At 42.0% G+C, this 18,240-nt stretch overlaps 1 protein-coding gene across 1 annotated transcript; it reads left to right on the top strand.

Annotated features, from left to right (window-relative positions):
* Window positions 1-5,314: 5,314 nt before the first annotated feature.
* On the top strand, window positions 5,315-17,651 carry BECN1 (beclin 1). The gene is made up of 13 exons (XM_075845278.1): window positions 5,315-5,413; window positions 5,615-5,842; window positions 9,208-9,332; window positions 10,454-10,518; window positions 11,168-11,226; window positions 12,079-12,169; window positions 12,281-12,417; window positions 13,043-13,237; window positions 13,544-13,690; window positions 13,890-14,039; window positions 14,493-14,553; window positions 14,931-15,073; window positions 16,963-17,651. Exons 3-13 carry the CDS (start codon window positions 9,212-9,214, stop codon window positions 17,141-17,143), a joined length of 1,350 nt encoding a protein of 449 aa, XP_075701393.1. The 5' UTR covers window positions 5,315-5,413; window positions 5,615-5,842; window positions 9,208-9,211; the 3' UTR covers window positions 17,144-17,651.
* The last annotated feature ends 589 nt before the right edge of the window (window positions 17,652-18,240 follow it).

Here is an 18,240-nt window from a genome sequence, read left to right as displayed (position 1 = left end):
GCGCTGTAGCTGCTCTAAGCCGAGTCGTCACTCCAGCAGACTGACGGATTTGTTTGAAAGCGCCAAGTTGCAGCTTCTATGTAAAGTGGATGCATAAAAGCTGTATCTCTAAACGTAAGCAAAATGTAAAGAAAAATATATTAGAAATATATTTTCTACACATTAAAGGGGTTGACCAGTCTCTAAAAAGTGATGGCCTATCCTGAGGATAGGCCATCAATATCTGATCGGTCAGGGTCCGACTGCTGGGACCCCCGCCGATCAGCTGTTTTGAAGGGGCCGCAGCTCTCTTTCGGTCACTGCTCACACTGAATCGCCAATACAGCAGTAGCGGTGGTTCACAGTATTACAGCCTTCTCCCATTGAAGTGAATGGGAGAAGGCTGTAATACTGTGAACCGCTGCTATATGCATGATGGCGATTCCTAGTGTGAGGAGTAAGTGTAATGAAGGGGGGGAAGCAGCGCTCGTACGTGCACTGTGGCCCTTTTAAAACAGCTGATCAGCGGGGGTCCTGAGGACAGGCCATCAATTTTTAGGGACTGAACAAGCTCTTTAATACATACATTTAAGTAAAAAAAACGGCCCTCAAACATTTACATAGCCTTTAAACCCAGAGATGGGTGTACCACTTTTGATCCAAATTCTCTGAGGAAATTCTGCAGCATTTACAGTAGCAGCAAAGCCCTTTCCGTCCTGGATTCAGAAGGACAGTCCCGGATTCCTGGGCAGTGTCCCGCTGTCCAGGGCGGCTGGAGGTATGTCCCAGTTTCAACTGTATCTGCGTCCTCGGGATGCAGATGAAGTTGAACCCAATGCTGATACAGGGAACCGTCAGTTCCCTGCTTCCGCATTAGTAAAGAGGACTCCCCAGGGACTACTCCTGGAGTGGAGTCCCCGGCCAGAGCGTTGTCGACACCCTGGCCGGGGATTCTGCTCCTAGAGGGAACCCCTGACGTCACTGTCCATATATGACAGGGATATGTGGGAAAAAAGAAAGACAGAGCGCTCCTCTAAGTTGATACCGTAGATTCAAAGAAAGATGGTACTAGCAAGGTGTTTTTGGAAAAATACACTCACCTTCTGTGGTTGTGCTAGGCACAACTCGATCATTTAGTGTGTGGAGACATTAAGCTCTATACTCAGGCAGTCTGCTGGCCTTCGGAGTGGACACCGGTGGTTGAATAATCAGCGAGATCCGATGTGAGAAAACAGTCCAAAGAAACTTGAAAAATAATCACGCCTTGCTGAAGGCGTTCTTGCACAAGCGTTGGAAGTCGGCCACATCCCAAATAATGGAAAGGCCTCTCAGAGGGCGAAGTATAAAACTGCTTTATTGCTTAAAAATACATGTGTATTGAAACAGCATATGTCTCTATATGTGATTCTGGAAGCTACGCGTTTTGACCTAGTACTTAGGTCTTCATCATGCTTATCAATAATCCGTAAAAGTCTGTCCATGGTCATGTGATGATCATACAGGTGCACGGTTTGTTACAGTTACAGTATGTGTATCAGAGCTGTGGACAGAATTTTATCCACTGGAAGCAAACAATGAAGGTTCTTACTGAATAACAACAAGCAGAGATCTTGAAAACCATGAGGAATTAATACGGAAAGTATATTGGAAGATTGTATAACTTTTTATCATACAAACAAATAACATGAATTTGCTGAAACCCAACAACCCCTTTAATAATTTAATACTGATAATTCCAAGATGTTTAATTTCATAATATATTACAGTAACTAATTCCCCTCCTGGGCCTGCTAATGTCCTTGTTGTGCACTGCTTATAAAATAAAGAAAAGAAAAGACTGAGCTCAGGTTTTGGCTCTAGGCTCACATATTCAGTGCTTATTAAATACAATAAAAGCCACATAAAAAGACTACTATATAGCATACAAGAGCCTGGAAAACAGAGGAGACTCTCTGTCATATTCTTCATGTTAGGGAGCGGTCTACAGCACAGGCATTATCTACAATATCAGAACGGGGGAATGGGTTACTGAGCTGTATCAGGAAATTAAATGGGCATTCCCAGAATCAACAATAATCACCTATCCGCAGGATAGGTGGATTTTTGTCTGATCGCTGGGGGCCCCATCCCTGGGACCCTCACTGATCACAAGAATGGGGGTCCCGATTTCCAATATCCATTCGAGGAATGACGGAGGTGATAATTATCAATTCTGAAACAACTTGGTAAATCCTATTAATATAAATTTTTTATTATTAAAAATGTGGGTACACTTTAACAAAAACCAAAAGGTGCTTCTACATATCCACTTCTGATTATCAATATATAAAAAGATATCAAGATATTGTATTATTGTAATAATACGCAATGCTCTGATGAAGTCACGTTGGTGACTAAATGCGTCAGCACGCATAGCCTATACGTTACCCACCCGGATGTGGCTGAGCACAGCCTTGGTAAACTTACTGCTATTACGGCTGCATGTGCAGTCTTTATGGACGATTAATGCAAGCACCTGGTTTCTGGCTCGCAAGTGCCTCTCCAGATATGGACATTTGACCGCTGGATATCATCACTGTTCCACTGCACTATATGCGGTCCCCTTGGTACCTAGCGTAGCCTAGCACTGCTTGTACAGCTCCTTTTTGACGTGGATCTGTTTATCATATCAATGCTTGATACAGAGTACTTTGCATCACCAGTAAGCCAATTACTTGAACTTGGTCTAAGTCCACTACCAGTGGGGCGAAACCTGATGCCTTGCACACCTGAATTTGCTATTGAATTAATCCAACCAATTGGACTTGCTTTAAATCTTCTACCATTGGTGCAATATATGGTGCACAGCACATCTGAACCTACACTATCGCAACGGACTCCATCCGATCATGCCTCGGTGTTAAAATACTCGACAATCCACTTATCATCTGTTGGACCAATATCTGCCTTCTGTAACTGGATGAGTATATTACAACATTTTACTTATAATTGTTCAATTGAAGTTTTGTGCCATACTACTTTATGACCATTCCTGATCACCTTATATACCATCTATTAGTGCACATGTATAATTCTGCATAGATATGGTATTTTATGCGACAGTCCAATATATCCATGCTTGTCTTTAATTGGTCCAAATATTAGTTAGTACCTTTACCATAGCTCCCAACCATCCCGGATCCGGCGGGACAGTCTCGGTTTCTCACCGCTGTCCTGCCGTCCGGGGCGGACTGCAAAATGTCCTGCTGGGCGCTGCAGCTGTATAAAAACAGCTGATCGCTGCTGACAGGCGTCCTGCATGCCGGACGACTGCAGCAGCGATCAGCATCAGAAGAAGGCAGCAGTCTTGCGGCAGTGTTCTGACTGGGATCGATGTCGGCCCGGGAGTGGACCAGTCCAGTCACCTGACCTGCCATCTGACCTCAGCGGTCAGGTGACAGGTCAGGTGACTGGACTGGTACACTCCCGGGCCGGCATCGACACCAGTGAGAATGCCGCTGCAAGACTCCTGCCTTCTTCTGACGGTGAGTGACGTCAAAGCAGAGTGGAGAGTGGCAGCAGTAGGCTACCTTTACCGCTCTCCGCTCTGGCGGCATTGTGGCACAAAGTATAAGGGTGGTTGTGTGGCACTATGTACAAAAGGGGGATGTGTGTGGCGCTATCTATAGAGGGGCTGTGTGTGGAGCTATCTACAGGGGGCTGTGTGTGGAGTTATCTACAGGGGGAGCTGTGTGTGGCGCTATGTACATGGGGGCTGCGTGTGGCTCTATCTACAGGGGGGGCTGTGTGTGGAGCTATATACAGACGGCTGTGTGTGGAGCTATATACAGACGGCTGTGTGGAGCTATCTACAGGGGGGCTGTGTGTGGAGCTATCTACAGGGGGGCTGTGTGTGGCACTATCTACAGGGGGCTGTGTGTGGAGCGATCTACAGACGGCTGTGTGGAGCTATCTACAGGGGGGCTGTGTGTGGAGCTATCTACAGGGGGCTGTGTGTGGTGCGATCTACAGGAGTCTGTGTGTGGAGCGATCTACAGTGGGGCTGTGTGTGGCACTATCTACAGGGGGCTGTGTGTGTAGCGATCTACAGAGGGGCTGTGTGTAGCACTATCTACAGGGGGCTGTGTGTGGCTCTATCTACTGTGTGTGGTGCTATCTATAGGGGGCTGTGTGTGACAGTAACTACAGGGGGGCTGTGTGGGGTATTATCTACATGGGGGGCTTTGTGGTGTATTATCTACAGAGGGCTGTGTGTGGCGCTATCTACAGGGGGGCTGTGTGTGGCGCTATCTACAGGGGGGCTGTGTTTGGGGCTATGTACAGGGGGCTGTGTGTGGCTCTACCTACAAGGGGCTGTGTGTGGAGCTTTCTACAGGGGGGCTGTGTGTGGTGCTATGTACAGGGGGCTGTGTGTGGAACGATCTACAAGGGGGCTCTGGTGGATGATTTTTCCATTGACCGGTAGCAGAGTTATACAACTGGAAAAAAAATCCCCATTATGTAACTCTGCTACCTGTCAATTGAAAAGTCATCAACCACAGGGTCTCCCTCTTGACTTTCATTGTTCTCAGCCTTTTGTTTTGTCCTGCAGCTGCTGCCGTGATGAGCTAATGTTACACCCAAGTTAGGAAAAGTAACATAAAGGCGACATAACCGGATCCATAATAATGGTGATATGTATAGTTTTTTTTTGTAAGTCTAGAGATCCGCAATGAGAATATGATCTTGTTATTTGAAGAAGGATCTGGCCGTGATTTGATGTGTTTATGCGGGATATTAGTCATGGTTAGGGGCGTGGCTTAAAAATGGCCCTCTTTTCCGAATTCAAAAGTTGGGAGGTATGCCTTTACCACAATTGTCATATGTCGCATTTATTATTGGCTGTGTTTAATACTTCCACGACATTGTTCATTTGTGACTCTGACCTGGCCGGGTGTGCGTTTCTTATTCCCACTATATAGGATTACTGTACTGGCGGATGTTTCAATACTGACATTTTAATATTATTCTATTTTTTTTTGTATCAATAAACATTTGTTATTTTTATATACCTAATGATTCGAGTGCCCTTCTATTTCAGGTGTTTCTTTTCTTTTTATTATTGTAATAAGCCTGCAATCCTGTTTTATTTGCTTTTCTCACTTATTTTTTATATTGCTTTTATTCTATGCAGTGTCGCTGAATATCTGCTACCTAGAAACTGTCAAAAAGTCACCACATTTAGTTCACATACCTCTCCAGGTATCTTCAGATTGTTGCCCTGCTTTGTCAATAGAGACTATTAATCTACATCAAGGCATCACTCATTCTTCCTTCTGGCTGACAGCAGCAAGAACCAACAAAAAAATCATTTTAGTCTTATATTTTGGATCCTAAAGCATTCCAGACAAGGATTATGTGACTCAACCAACCCCTATAAACGTCATCCAGTGTGGTAGGTAAAGTGTTGTGCCAGACATCACATGACACAATTATAACCGAAAGCAGTAATTAAAGGAAAGTCGAATAAATATTATATTAAGAAAGTTTCTCTACTAATCTTAGGACACTGCATCCCTAAAATACAGTAACATCATGTGACCTATCAAACTTCACAACCAAAGATAATAATATCGTCTGTCACCCCGCTTCCCAGGCGTGCCTACCTCCCTGCGTCTAAACCTGCATATACGAGAATCTCATTGGCCGGCGTACCACATGATAGAACGTTGTCGCCTCTGCCCTTAAGAGGTTCAAGAACTGACGTCACTTCCGCCCTTCTTCCGTGTAGAGGCTGTGATCACAAAAACATCCTGCAGGGAATATTACGGTGGGATGTTGTCAGTGCCTGATCTACCCTAAATCCATAGGGGCCGGTGAGCAGGTAAGCACGGGCTTCAAAAACCCTTCCTGGATGTGTGAAGTGTATGGGCTGTAATCCTTAGGCCAGGGAACGACAATCAGTGATTCTCCTGCCTTTGAGGTTATACAAGTAACAGAATGCCCTGATGTGTGTGTGTGTATATATATATATATATATATATATATATATATATATAATATCAGGGCCATCTTATATCCTTTGACTTGACAGCTTCTTCCCATGGGCATTTTCTTATCTAAATATTTGCTGATCTTACATGTGCAGGTAATTTTGGCCAATCGAACTGGCAACTAGCTCTATGATTGATGCTTCTATGGTGACTGCCATCAGTTCTTAAAGGGAATGTGTTGCCAGAAAAACATGTTGTTTTTTTTTTTAATTAAACAATTAGTGTGTAGGTGATTAAACATTGTTCAATTTTTTTTTTTTTTTTTCACGAGTCAGGAAATATTATAAATTAGATTCTAATTTATAATATTTCCCATTGCTGGTCACTAGATGGAGCTATTCCCAAAATTGCAGCATTGCAAAATTGGGTAAAAAGCCCTCGCTCTAGTGAGCTCTCAGCATCCCCCCTCCTTTATCCTGGCTAGTGCCGGGATAAACGAGGGGTTTGAACGGTCTATCCTCCTACACTGTGTGTCGCCATTTTTTGAGCTAACACACAGTGTAGTAGGTTTACATACAGTAGTAAACGTACACAAACACGAACATACATTGAAATCTCTTACCTGCTCCTGCCGCCGCGGCTCCCTCCGGCCCGTCCGCTCCGTCTACTGCCGCTGGTCCAAGTGCACAAGTCCGGAAGCCGCGACCGGAAGTAGTAATCTTACTGTCCGGCCGCGACTTCCGGTCCACAGGAAAATGGCGCCGGACGGCGCCAATTTCAAATTGGACTGTGTGGGAGCGGCGCATGCGCAGTTCCCACACAGACGGCGTACACAGAAGTGGATGGGACGGGAGCCGTTCGCAGTCCCTATGGGACTGTGGCTGCCGTATTCCATGTCTGTATGTGTCGTTAATCGACACATACAGAAATGGAACAAAAAATGCCCCCATAGGGAAGAAAAAGTGTAAAAATAAGAAAAAGTAAAACACAAGCACACAAACACACAAATAAATATAAAAGTTTTTAATAAAGCACTAACATCTTTAACATATGAAAAAAAAATTTGTGATGACACTGTTCCTTTAACTATATTGAACTTATTAACCCTTTTTTTTTTTTTTCTTACTTGCTACTTTGTTGCTATGATCTTAGGCTAGGGCTACTCCGCGACTTTGGCCGTGACATGCACCACATGGCTGAAAATCGTGGTGGTGTTGTCAATCACAATTAATGAAAGTCAATGTGGTAGCAGGAAACCCGAGCCTGCTGGGTTTGTTGTGACCCTTGTGTATCGGCAACTTGCCGACTGCAATCGGCCACATTCACTTTCATCACTTGTAATACAGGCAATGTGGCACAGCGATCTTGTGTCCTCTGCAAAGTCGCCGTGTAGCCTTAAAGAGGCTCTGTCACCAGATTTTGCAACCCCTATCTGCTATTGCAGCAGATAGGCGCTGCAATGTAGATTACAGTAACGTCTTTATTTTTAAAAAACGAGCATTTTTGGCCAAGTTATGACCATTTTTGTATTTATGCAAATGAGGCTTGCAAAAGTACAACTGGGCGTGTTTAAAAGTAAAAGTCCAAGTGGGTGTGTATTATGTGCGTACATCGGGGCGTTTTTACTTCTTTTACTAGCTGGGCGTTCTGACGAGAAGTAGCTACATCAACTTACCTGCAAACGCCGATGCTGCTGCAGAATCAACTGTAGCCTCTGGTGCCGGTGTCCTCGCTCGTCTGACACGATGCAGGACCTGGGGAAGTGACGTCACAGCGTGATCTGCCAGAAGCTGGGCGTTCTGAAGAGAAGTGGATGATACTTCTCGTCAGAACGCCCAGCTAGTAAAAGAAGTAAAAACGCCCCGATGTACGCACATAATACACACCCAGTTGGACTTTTACTTTAAACACACCCACTTGGACTTTTGCAAGCCTCATTTGCATAAATACGAAAATGGTCATAACTTGGCCAAAAATGCTCGTTTTTTAAAAATAAAAACGTTACTGTAATCTACATTGCAGCACCGATCTGCTGCAATAGCAGATAGGGGTTGCAAAATCTGGTGACAGAGCCTCTTTAAGCCTAAAATTTAACATCAATGAGCCAAGAATTACCCATTTAGTGCAACACGAATTTGAAAATCACTCGGCTCTTATCAAAATATCTTTGCCTGTATTTAAAAACACACCACACTTTTTGGATATCCCACATCTATTCTGTTTTTATATCGGTATAGGAATACGCATAGAGGAGGGTGGCGTTCATACCAAGATCACTGGTTGTTACAGCATAATGAAGTGATAATTTTTGATGACTATGTCTGAGTAGGATGGAGGAAATGTAGGAGCCATTCTGACATCTGTCGGCGTAGGACCGCTATTAGAGCCCATGACTGACTGTAATTACAGACCCATTCATTTCTATTGGCCACGGACACCTCCTAGTATTTTTACTGATGTGTGTCCATCCTGAAATCATAGAACCTGTACTATTCCTGTTTGTAATTATGGCGGGGACTGTCCCATAGAAGTCTATGGGAGCTTCCGTATATAGAGACGGCTACTCATGTGCATCCGTAAACCGTCCGTATTTACGGAAGCATTGCTAGGCAACGTGTTAATGACATAATCTTCAACCTCCCTCTTTTTGTACAGATCCGTATATGCGGATAGAATACGGATGCAATACGGACCGTGTTTACGGACAGTATTTCGGGATAGATGGAAATACTGTCTTGTGCATGGCTGGATATTAGTTGGTGGTCATAATAATGTGTAGATTATTAAATGGGGATGGGAAGTGTCACTTACAATGAAAAACTAGAGAAATTGGGACTTGTTGAGCTTGGAAAAAAGGCTCCTTTGTGGTGGTTGTATTAACGTGTATAAGTATATGGGTGGTTAATACAAAGAACCAGCACATAATCTGTTTTTTCCAAATACTTTACAAAGAACATGGGGACAGTCATTCCGTGTGGGGAAAAAAAATAAGTTTCAGACATCAATGTAAGAGGGTTCTTTACAGTTAGAGCGGTCAAACTATGGAATGCCCTACTCCAAGAGGTAATAATGGCAGATACTATGTCCGCATTTAAACAAGGGCTAGATGTTTATTTACTGACAAATGGCGTTGAGGTTTATAACTAATCTAGCAATGAAAGACGTGTAATTGATTAAGGAAGGTTGAACTTGATGGACCGGTGTCTTTTTGCCTTCTGTGTTGACTCATTCTCCTGTGCGATTTTATATTATTTAGGAATATGGAGACTTCTAAATCCTCCACTATGCAAGTGAGCTTTGTATGTCAACGATGCAGCCAGCCATTGAAGCTGGACACCTCCTTCAAAATCCTAGATAAAGTCACCATGCAGGAGCTGACAGGTGAGTCACTTCGTAACTAATGTTGGTAAATTGTGGTCAGTATTACAGGACACCGCTTTTACTTTCTGACATTTTCTCTTCTCTGGGAGATGCCAACTGTAGGGGGAGATGCCAACTGTAGGGGGAGCTGATTTTATACAGCATCCAAATGGCAAAAGGGAGCTTTGTGCCGGGATTTGCCTGTTTTTGTCGTTTTTTGATTTGATGGTCCATAGAAGACAATGGGAGAATAGATTCCCCAATCTTTCACATAGATTCGCCAAAAGCAAATCTCGAATGTTGTTGTTTTTTTTTTATCAGCCATGTAATAAGATTTCCCTGTGTATTATGCAGCCCATCTAGAGGAGAATACAGCTGCTTGTAAAGTGTTAATCTGCCGGAGGAGGGGGACATAGCTTGTAAGGCAGGGTTCACACGTCATGGTCAAAATGCTTTTTGCTGAGAACTGCGGCAAAATTTCCCCATCTTGCTGCGCTAAAAATCACAGCAAATTGGCATCGACATGAATTTCTACATGATCTAGAAAGTACTAATCATTCAATGGGGCTAATCCTTGGATTTTCTGTGCAAAATCTGTGACTTATTTTGACAGATTTTTATTTCTTTTTTTACCATTTTGTGGACAAAAATCTGTGCAGAAATTTTCCATAGCATGTGGACGGGGTTGTGGAAACAATGTATTTCTAATACTGGACAACCATTTAACAAACAAATGTAACGGCTTTATTGTACACCCTGAGACACATACCCTGACCAGGCGTTATTTAAATATCTAGAAATACGCTAAAAGGCCCTGTGCAGAAACCGCATCAGAATCAGCGACACAAAATGTCCAAAATCGCCCCCCATTGATTTCAATGGGAGGGAGAGGAAAAAAGCGGCATATCCTTTCTTGCTGCCGTTGTCTCTGAGCTCCCTTTGAAATCAATGGGAGGCAAAAAAAACGTGTGGCGCTTGTTTCCGAGCGTTTTTTGCAGCATTTTTTGCCCGCGGTCCTTGGATTAGCTTCAAAGGCTGTGGTCGAAAAAAGTGGAGGCAGGTCAAAATTCCTGAAGGAATTCTGCGGCAGGTTTTCTTCTGTTAATAGGGCCTTATAGTGACATAAGCATTTTGCGTTACAGCTCCACTGGTGTCCACGGCTACGGTGAAACCAGGGGACACACAAGAAGAGGATTTAAGTACTGAGGTAATGCATTAAGATGTAGACACTAAATTAAATATGCTATTGTTTGATATAAATTGGGCTTTGTAATATTTGCTGTATTCAAAATTATTCCTCCAAGAGCTATTATGTTATTATAGATCCACACTTCTAGTATTATTATGTACGAATCATATAATTCTTATATCACTTACATTTGCTGAAAATTTATAAAAGTGCCATATGTCCCTCACAGTATTAGCAGAAGTTTTTAAAGGAAACTTAAAGATCTTTTTCTTTTTATATATTACCATTTAAAGGGTAACCACTCATAAAAAAAACTTTTGACGTGTCGCAGTGACATGTCAGAAGTTTTGATCCGGAGGGGTTGGAGCACGGGTGAGCGCTTTGCTGCTTAGTTTCTGAACGGCTTTCCTTGGAAAGTCGAGCGAGCGGTGTATGGACCTATAGACTTTCTATTGAGCCCATACACCGGCTTCTGCCTCTTCGTTTTACTGATCGGTCTGGGTCTCAGTTCTCGGACCCCCACCGATCAAAACTTCAGACATGTCCGTATGACATGCCAAAAGTTTTTCAAAAGTTTAGTTACTCTTTAAAACTATAGACTGCTACATTGTTGCCTTAGTGCTTTGATTGTTTATAAAGCATCTTTAACATTGGGTTTTGTTCATAGGAAACATTTGTAGAAAACAGACCAGATGGAGTTTCTAGAAGACTAATCCCACCTGCCAGGTACCAAGCATATAGTCCATACCCCATAATATGTTATTTTAGGATAAAACCTAACATAAAACAGAAGGGTTAATTGTATGAATATATCACTAAAGAGACCAAGAGCTGACTAAATGAAGACCAGTTGAGGAGGTACAGAACTCATCCTGTCTCACAACCTCTTTATGAGAAGTGTTATGAAGTTTCCTTCCGTTTTTTTCATAGATTTCTACCAGGGGAGCGTTGCTAGTCATCCAAGTCCCTTAGCCGACACTCAATAGTTCAGATATTGCTGAATAAACTTGCCCATACAATGATCATGCAACCAATGTGCCAGGATTTGCCCTTTGTATGCCATCTGTTGATCATTTCTAGTGTTCCAAGTTTGATATTTTTCACATTTCTCTTAAAAAAAGGGAAGTATCAGCCATCGATGAACACAGCGGAGTGATCAGAACTCCTGTATGTTCCTGGTACAAAGAAGATGTGAAACATTTTCAAACTTTCCCGTCTCTGTTTGTATTCGGATACTCTACCTTTTTTTAATAAAGACTTATGGGAGAACTGATCTCGAAGGCATGGTGAAGGCGGGATGATTGTGTTGTATTCATTATAGTTTACTATACTTTTAGGCTACCAGCTGTATCGTTTTGTGGTTGTCAAAGTAGAACTATAGAAAGTTTTATTTGTTAGAATAGTATATGGTAGTAACTTTACTATACAGGTTTACCTAGCTGTTAGCACTTGTTTGAGTGCCATTGCTAGAAATGAATCTGTGTGTATATAGAGGTGGTACAATACATTCAGCTTTAAACTCATAAGGTTAAATGTATTGTTGGTTTTTGTGTTAATGCCATACATATTTATACCTAGGATGATGTCCACAGAAAGTGCGAACAGCTTCACCCTGATAGGAGAGGCATCTGATGGAGGCACAATGGAGAACTTAAGTAGAAGACTCAAGGTATAGCTTTTCTATTCAACTTATCCGTTTTAAGTACAAATCTTGATGAGGAAAATTATATTGGTAGAACTGCGAAAGAAACCCAGAATGTTTTTTTCATTTGTTTTTCAGGTGACGGGAGATCTGTTTGACATCATGTCAGGTCAGACCGATGTGGATCATCCTCTTTGTGAGGAGTGTACAGACACTCTCCTGGATCAGCTTGACACCCAGTTGAACATCACAGAGAATGAGTGCCAGAATTACAAGTATGAGACATGGGCCAGTGTGGTGTATAGTAAATATGACCCATATGGTAACAAATGTGTTTTTTATTTTTTTTACCTGCAACTATGCTGCTGAGCTGCAATACTAGCACTTTTCAGCACCAAAAACGGGGGCCAAGCTATCGGGCACTGTGTTTTTTGTTTTGTTTTTTTGTTTCCCGTTTTCAATGGGAATGTCTGGTGCAGAATCTGCGCCAATAAAACGCCATCTGCGTTATTTTTTTGTTTTTTTTTAGCACCACAGATATTGTTTAAGCGAGCTAAAAAATGACCGTGTAAACTATTGAAAGCAATGGGAACCAAAAAAAATGGGTCTTCCATGCTGATTTGACACTGAAAAAGCAGTGGAATCCACATGCAAAAAAAACGCTGCGTGAACCTGGCCTTACTCAACTCAAAACTATAAAGGTGTGATGACCATTAACCCCGTTATCCCACTACACCATGTAATACTCTAAGATATTGGGGATACTGTCGTGGGGTCTGTGCTCTGTTACTTACACCTTAGCTCTGCAGGCACAGCGACGGCTATATCTCTCTCCATGTAGGAAACCCACCATGGGAGCTGTCTACATTTTTCATAGATCATGTCCTTCTGTTGTCTCAGACGTTGCCTAGAGATCCTTGAGAAAATGAATGAAGATGACAAGGAGAAACTTGAAACCAAGCTGAAGGAGCTAGCAGAAGATGAAGAAAGGCTGATTCAGGAGTTAGAAGAAGTTGAGCGAAACCGAGAGCAGGTGACTCAAGACATTGAAAAAGTTAGACAAGAAGCCGAGAGACTAGAGCAGGAGGAGGCTCAGTAAGTATGTTTCCTTAAAGGAGTCGTTCACTTATGTCTTACCTTTGCTGTCCTAATAAACTGGTCTTCTTTGAACTCACTCTGCACTGGTACTTGCGTTCATGTTGGGCTGCTTTTATTATCAAAGATGTTACATATGTTTCTGTGAAGGTCACCTCTAAGGGATACCATGGTGGTTACTTCAACTGGAAGGGCACGAATGGTCAAAAATATAAAAGTCCCTTTTGTATGATATTCTTCTAAACCACTCTATTTGCATTCTAACGTTACTGTGTGAACTTTTATTTTATTTTTATTCCACAAAAGGTACCAAAAAGAGTACAGTGAGTTCAAGCGTCAACAGTTGGAACTAGATGATGAACTGAAGAGTGTAGACAATCAGATGAGATATGCTCAGCTACAGCTTGACAAACTTAAGAAGACCAACGTCTTTAATGCCACCTTCCATATCTGGTAAGCTTAGATAGTAGGAAAAACCTTTTATATATGTGTAACCAAACTGTTGTGACTAGGGTTTAGACGCTGGGAACTTTTATGAAATTAAAGGGACTCTAAAAAGTAGGGAGCACATATAGTGCTTCATTTTTGTAATACTACCCGTAATAACTAGTGTGACTTGGAGTCTCCTTTTCAAAAATCCTTCTTAACATAGGCATAGTGGACAGTTTGGTACTATCAACAATTTCCGGCTTGGTCGACTGCCCAGTGTTCCTGTTGAGTGGAATGAGATAAATGCAGCGTGGGGTCAAACCGTTTTACTCTTACATGCCCTGGCCAACAAGATGGGGCTCGAGTTTCAAAGGTGAGTACAGTAGAGATAATACTTTACTTGTAATTCAAGCCAGCAGTTTAGTTTGGATTAAACTAGACACAACTGATAATGTACTGTCCAAATATATATAATCCATTTGTGTGTGTGTATGTGTGTGTGTGTGTATATATATATATATATATATTATGTGTTATGGTAAAAAAAAAATTTTTTACCCAGACGTTGAACTTTCCTTAAAGACTCTTCCAGAGTGGGAGGTGCGCTATGCAATGGCTCTCCGCTCTCTGATAAACCGAACGGGACCTTCTAGGACTTATGGACGGGGCATGCTCTAATGGAACGACCCGTTTAAATGATAACGTTAAACGCAGAATTATTATTATTATTTATTTTTTTATTTACCTGCTTGTACATATATATTTCATTTTGGCTTTTGGAAATTTTTTGTGTATGCCATGACAACTTTTACTTGGTTCCATTTAGATATCGTTTGGTTCCATTTGGAAATCATTCATACTTGGAGTCACTCACAGACAAGTCTAAGGTAGATAATTGTGTTCTGTATAAAATAACATGCAATTGGTATATCTTACATGGATTTTGTGAAGATTTCTTTCCATACAAGTATCTTCTAGTATAGCACATTTGCCTCTCTGCTGCTGCATTTCTGCAGGTGCCAAGTGATTTGGATTTTCACCATGTAGCTACAGAATCTAGTAGAGGGGGCATGAGCCTATTTTACATAATCACCAGGCTTTTTCACTAAGAAATACAGAGACACTGAATTTTACTTAGTTTATTTTTTGGGCAACATTCCTGGTTTAAAGATACAGAAGCAGAAAATGACACTACAAGGAAGTGTTGGCAGTAGTCTATGCTTCTGAAGTAGTGCAATTTTGTTTTGTTTTTTTTGTCTTCCAGGAGCTTCCACTCTACTGTTCAGGAGGCTTGAGGTTCTTCTGGGACAACAAGTTTGACCATGCAATGGTGGCGTTTCTAGATTGTGTACAGCAATTTAAGGAAGAAGTGGAGAAAGGGGACACTGGATTTTGTCTACCCTACAGGTTAGTGACATGATACAAAAATATGAACCCTATATATATTATTGATTTTTGAGCTCAGTTTTCCGGCTGGCCGAATGTTCGGGTACGTCATTCCTGACGTCACTGTATACTGAGAGAAGTGATGGACCAGATACTCCCTTTCTTCTGATTTCCGGTCCACTGCTATGGGAGAGAAAAATTACGTGCAGGCGCTGTGATAGTGCAGGAGTGGGTGTGTGTGGTAAACACTGCTAGTCTCTGAGCAGGCATGCTTCCTATGCTAGCGGCGTTTACCACGCGTGCCCACTCCTGCGCTATCCACAGCACCTGCGTGTCATTTTCTCTCCTCTAGCAGCGGACTGGAAACTATCAGAAGAAATAATGTCCAGAGCAGAGCTGGAGACCCAGCCAGGGTGCTAGTAGCTCTGACAAGGACTCCGGCGCTGGGGTTGCCCCTGACATCACTGTCAATATATGGACAGTGATGCCAAAGGCTTCCCCAGAGTCTCAGAGCAGAGCCTATACTAGCGATCTGTCCGGGACAGCGGCTCTGGGGAATCCTCTGACATCAGCGTCAATATATGAACCGTGATATCTGGGGACTCCAGAGTTGCGGAACAGAGCCTATACTAGCGCTCTGCTCTGGGACTCCGGCACTGGGGAAATATACATTTTTGGGGTCAAATGAAGTGGGTTTTTTTTTTTTTTACCATTTATGTAAGAGAGTTATTTGGTATGGCACTGATATGTTGCACTTTTATCTTTATCTCTCACTGATCTAATGAGAGCAGTAAAATGGCAACGGTGACTAGAAAATGTTTATAGCTGGGTATAGTAGGCGTGATGAGTCCCTGCTGCTGGCGCATTGCATGCTGGGATACAAGCGGTGCATGCCGGGAATTGTATGACCGAAATAAAGGGACCACTAACACACAGAGGTAAACAAACCTCTCAATGTAAACATAAGAGCATAATGGTAAATGAAAAAATAAAAAAATTAGATAACGATATTCATAGATAAATTAAGAAGCGTTGCAGTGATTAAAAGAGGAAAAGTATTGGAAAACCCCTTTAAGGCAACTGGGGTTATGGGCCAACTATATTTACTTTAGACATTAATTCAAAAACTTCAATAAAAAATAGAATGACCTACAATAGGTCATCAATGTGTGATCGGTGGCACATCTACTTATGGTCATTCGGCTGTGCTTGGTACTGCAGCTCCGGTATATCCGCATGCCCTTAATTCTGTTGATCTCTGGAGTTCTCAGTGGCCGGACCTCACACTGATGGCCTATCCCAAGGATAGGTCATTACTGTATATTACCAGAATCCCTTTTTTAAAATCAACTTCTTCACCAATCTAGCGATGCAGTGAAGATTCAAAGTTTGACACCATCTGAGAATTGTATAAGTGATCCTTACCAGATAGAGTGAACAAATAAGTATCATTTTTAATTTTTATTTTTTTTAAAGAGGACCTGTTAGCTCTCCTTACAATTGTGGAACATATTTTCTTATAAACCTGCGTTGTGCCATTCTTCTGTTATTCCTTCTAGAAGTTTAAGAATAAATTCACAACTGGGTGTTTCTATTATCCTTGTCAAAGGGGTGTGTCCCTACACATCTGACACTGGCAGCACTGATTGGACAGTCTGAGAGTGTGCAGGGACACACCTCCCAACTGGTTACACCCCCTTGTCAATTTATTCCTATATTTCTAGTAGAAATAAAAATAGGAATAGTACAACGCAGAGCTATAAGAAAAGATGCTCCAGATTTGTTATGGGTAATATAATTTGCTAAAACTGACATGTCTGGAGAACTGAAAGATCCTCATCAAAACTAATGTCCAAAACTTGCATAATTTTTCAATACTTTTTTTTAATATATCTTGTATATCCTTTCAGGATGGATGTTGAGAAAGGTAAAATTGAAGACACTGGGGGCAATGGTGGCTCATATTCTATCAAGACACAATTCAACTCGGAGGAACAGTGGACCAAGGCCCTAAAATTCATGCTGACTAATCTGAAGTGGGGGCTGGCCTGGGTCTCTTCTCAGTTCTATAACGTGAGATCAGGGGATTGAAGTACAGCTTAGGTTTTACTGATGTTTGTTCTCATCGACGCTAAGAAAGATTACTCTTGTAATGCTGCTATGTATAGCCCATCCACTGCCTGAGGCTGGCTCCTTTGGCACTAGGAGATGCATAGCAGGTTTTTATCCCCCCCCCCCCCACCTCCGATCTCCAAGCAGTGTTAACTTCACATGGTGGCCATTTTGTCTCAACGAAGTATATATTGCTACTTTTAGTTATGCAATGAAATACTGTATGTTGCCGCAATCAAGAGACTTGTATAAGAACATTATTTGATTCCTCGGCAGAAAGTCATCACTTCTCTCTGAGCGGGAAGGAGAGGGCGCAGATCCTGTAAATGTGTACCCCAAGCAATACAACTCACTTCATCAAAATAATGGACTTCTAATGTAATGAATTACAGTAGTTTGAAGAATAAAGGAAAAAAATAAAAAATATTTGTAATGTATATTTCCAGCATCTGTGCACTGATAAAATAAAACACTGAAATAAAGACTATTTTGTAATTCTCACCATTAATACTTCATTAGTGCTTCATTTTCTAGTTGTGTATGGTAATATATAGCGTTAGACCAGTGGTGGTCAAATGGCGGCCTGCGTTTCCATAAGTTTCCGGCCTGTGGCCCCTGATTCTCCTGCCCTATTCTGTAGAGCAACTACAAATTTTAATTCTGTTTTCTCTGTTTTAGAGGAGATCTAATAAGTGCGGCCAGCAGGTGGCAGTTAGTTAAGCTGCTCTCTGCTCATGTCAAGACTTGGCAGGAAGACCCCCGAAGCAGGGTGGTGAGCAGTATTGGGGGAGGGCATGTAGCGGTGACATTTCTGGATAGCTTGTTGCTGCGACGTTAAATGTAATTTGTGGCCCTCAAATGGAGTCTAGGGCTACTACATCATGTCGTTTGTCCGCTTCAAACAGCTGCTGTTCTACCTTTTACCTGTGCAGAATTCAGACTGCCATAGATGGTGGCTTATATTCTGTATAGTATTTGACCGTGCAGTGGCAGAGGTTTTGATCACTTTGTTTTTTTTAAAAATAATTTAAACCCTGTTTTAGAGCATAATATGTAAAAAGTATCTAGAAGGGTAA

This window comes from Rhinoderma darwinii, chromosome 13 (assembly GCF_050947455.1).
Source record: "Rhinoderma darwinii isolate aRhiDar2 chromosome 13, aRhiDar2.hap1, whole genome shotgun sequence".
Lineage (NCBI taxonomy): Eukaryota > Metazoa > Chordata > Amphibia > Anura > Rhinodermatidae > Rhinoderma > Rhinoderma darwinii.
The sequence above is the reverse complement of the archived record's forward strand: the minus strand, read 5'-3'. Positions and strand labels throughout refer to the sequence as shown.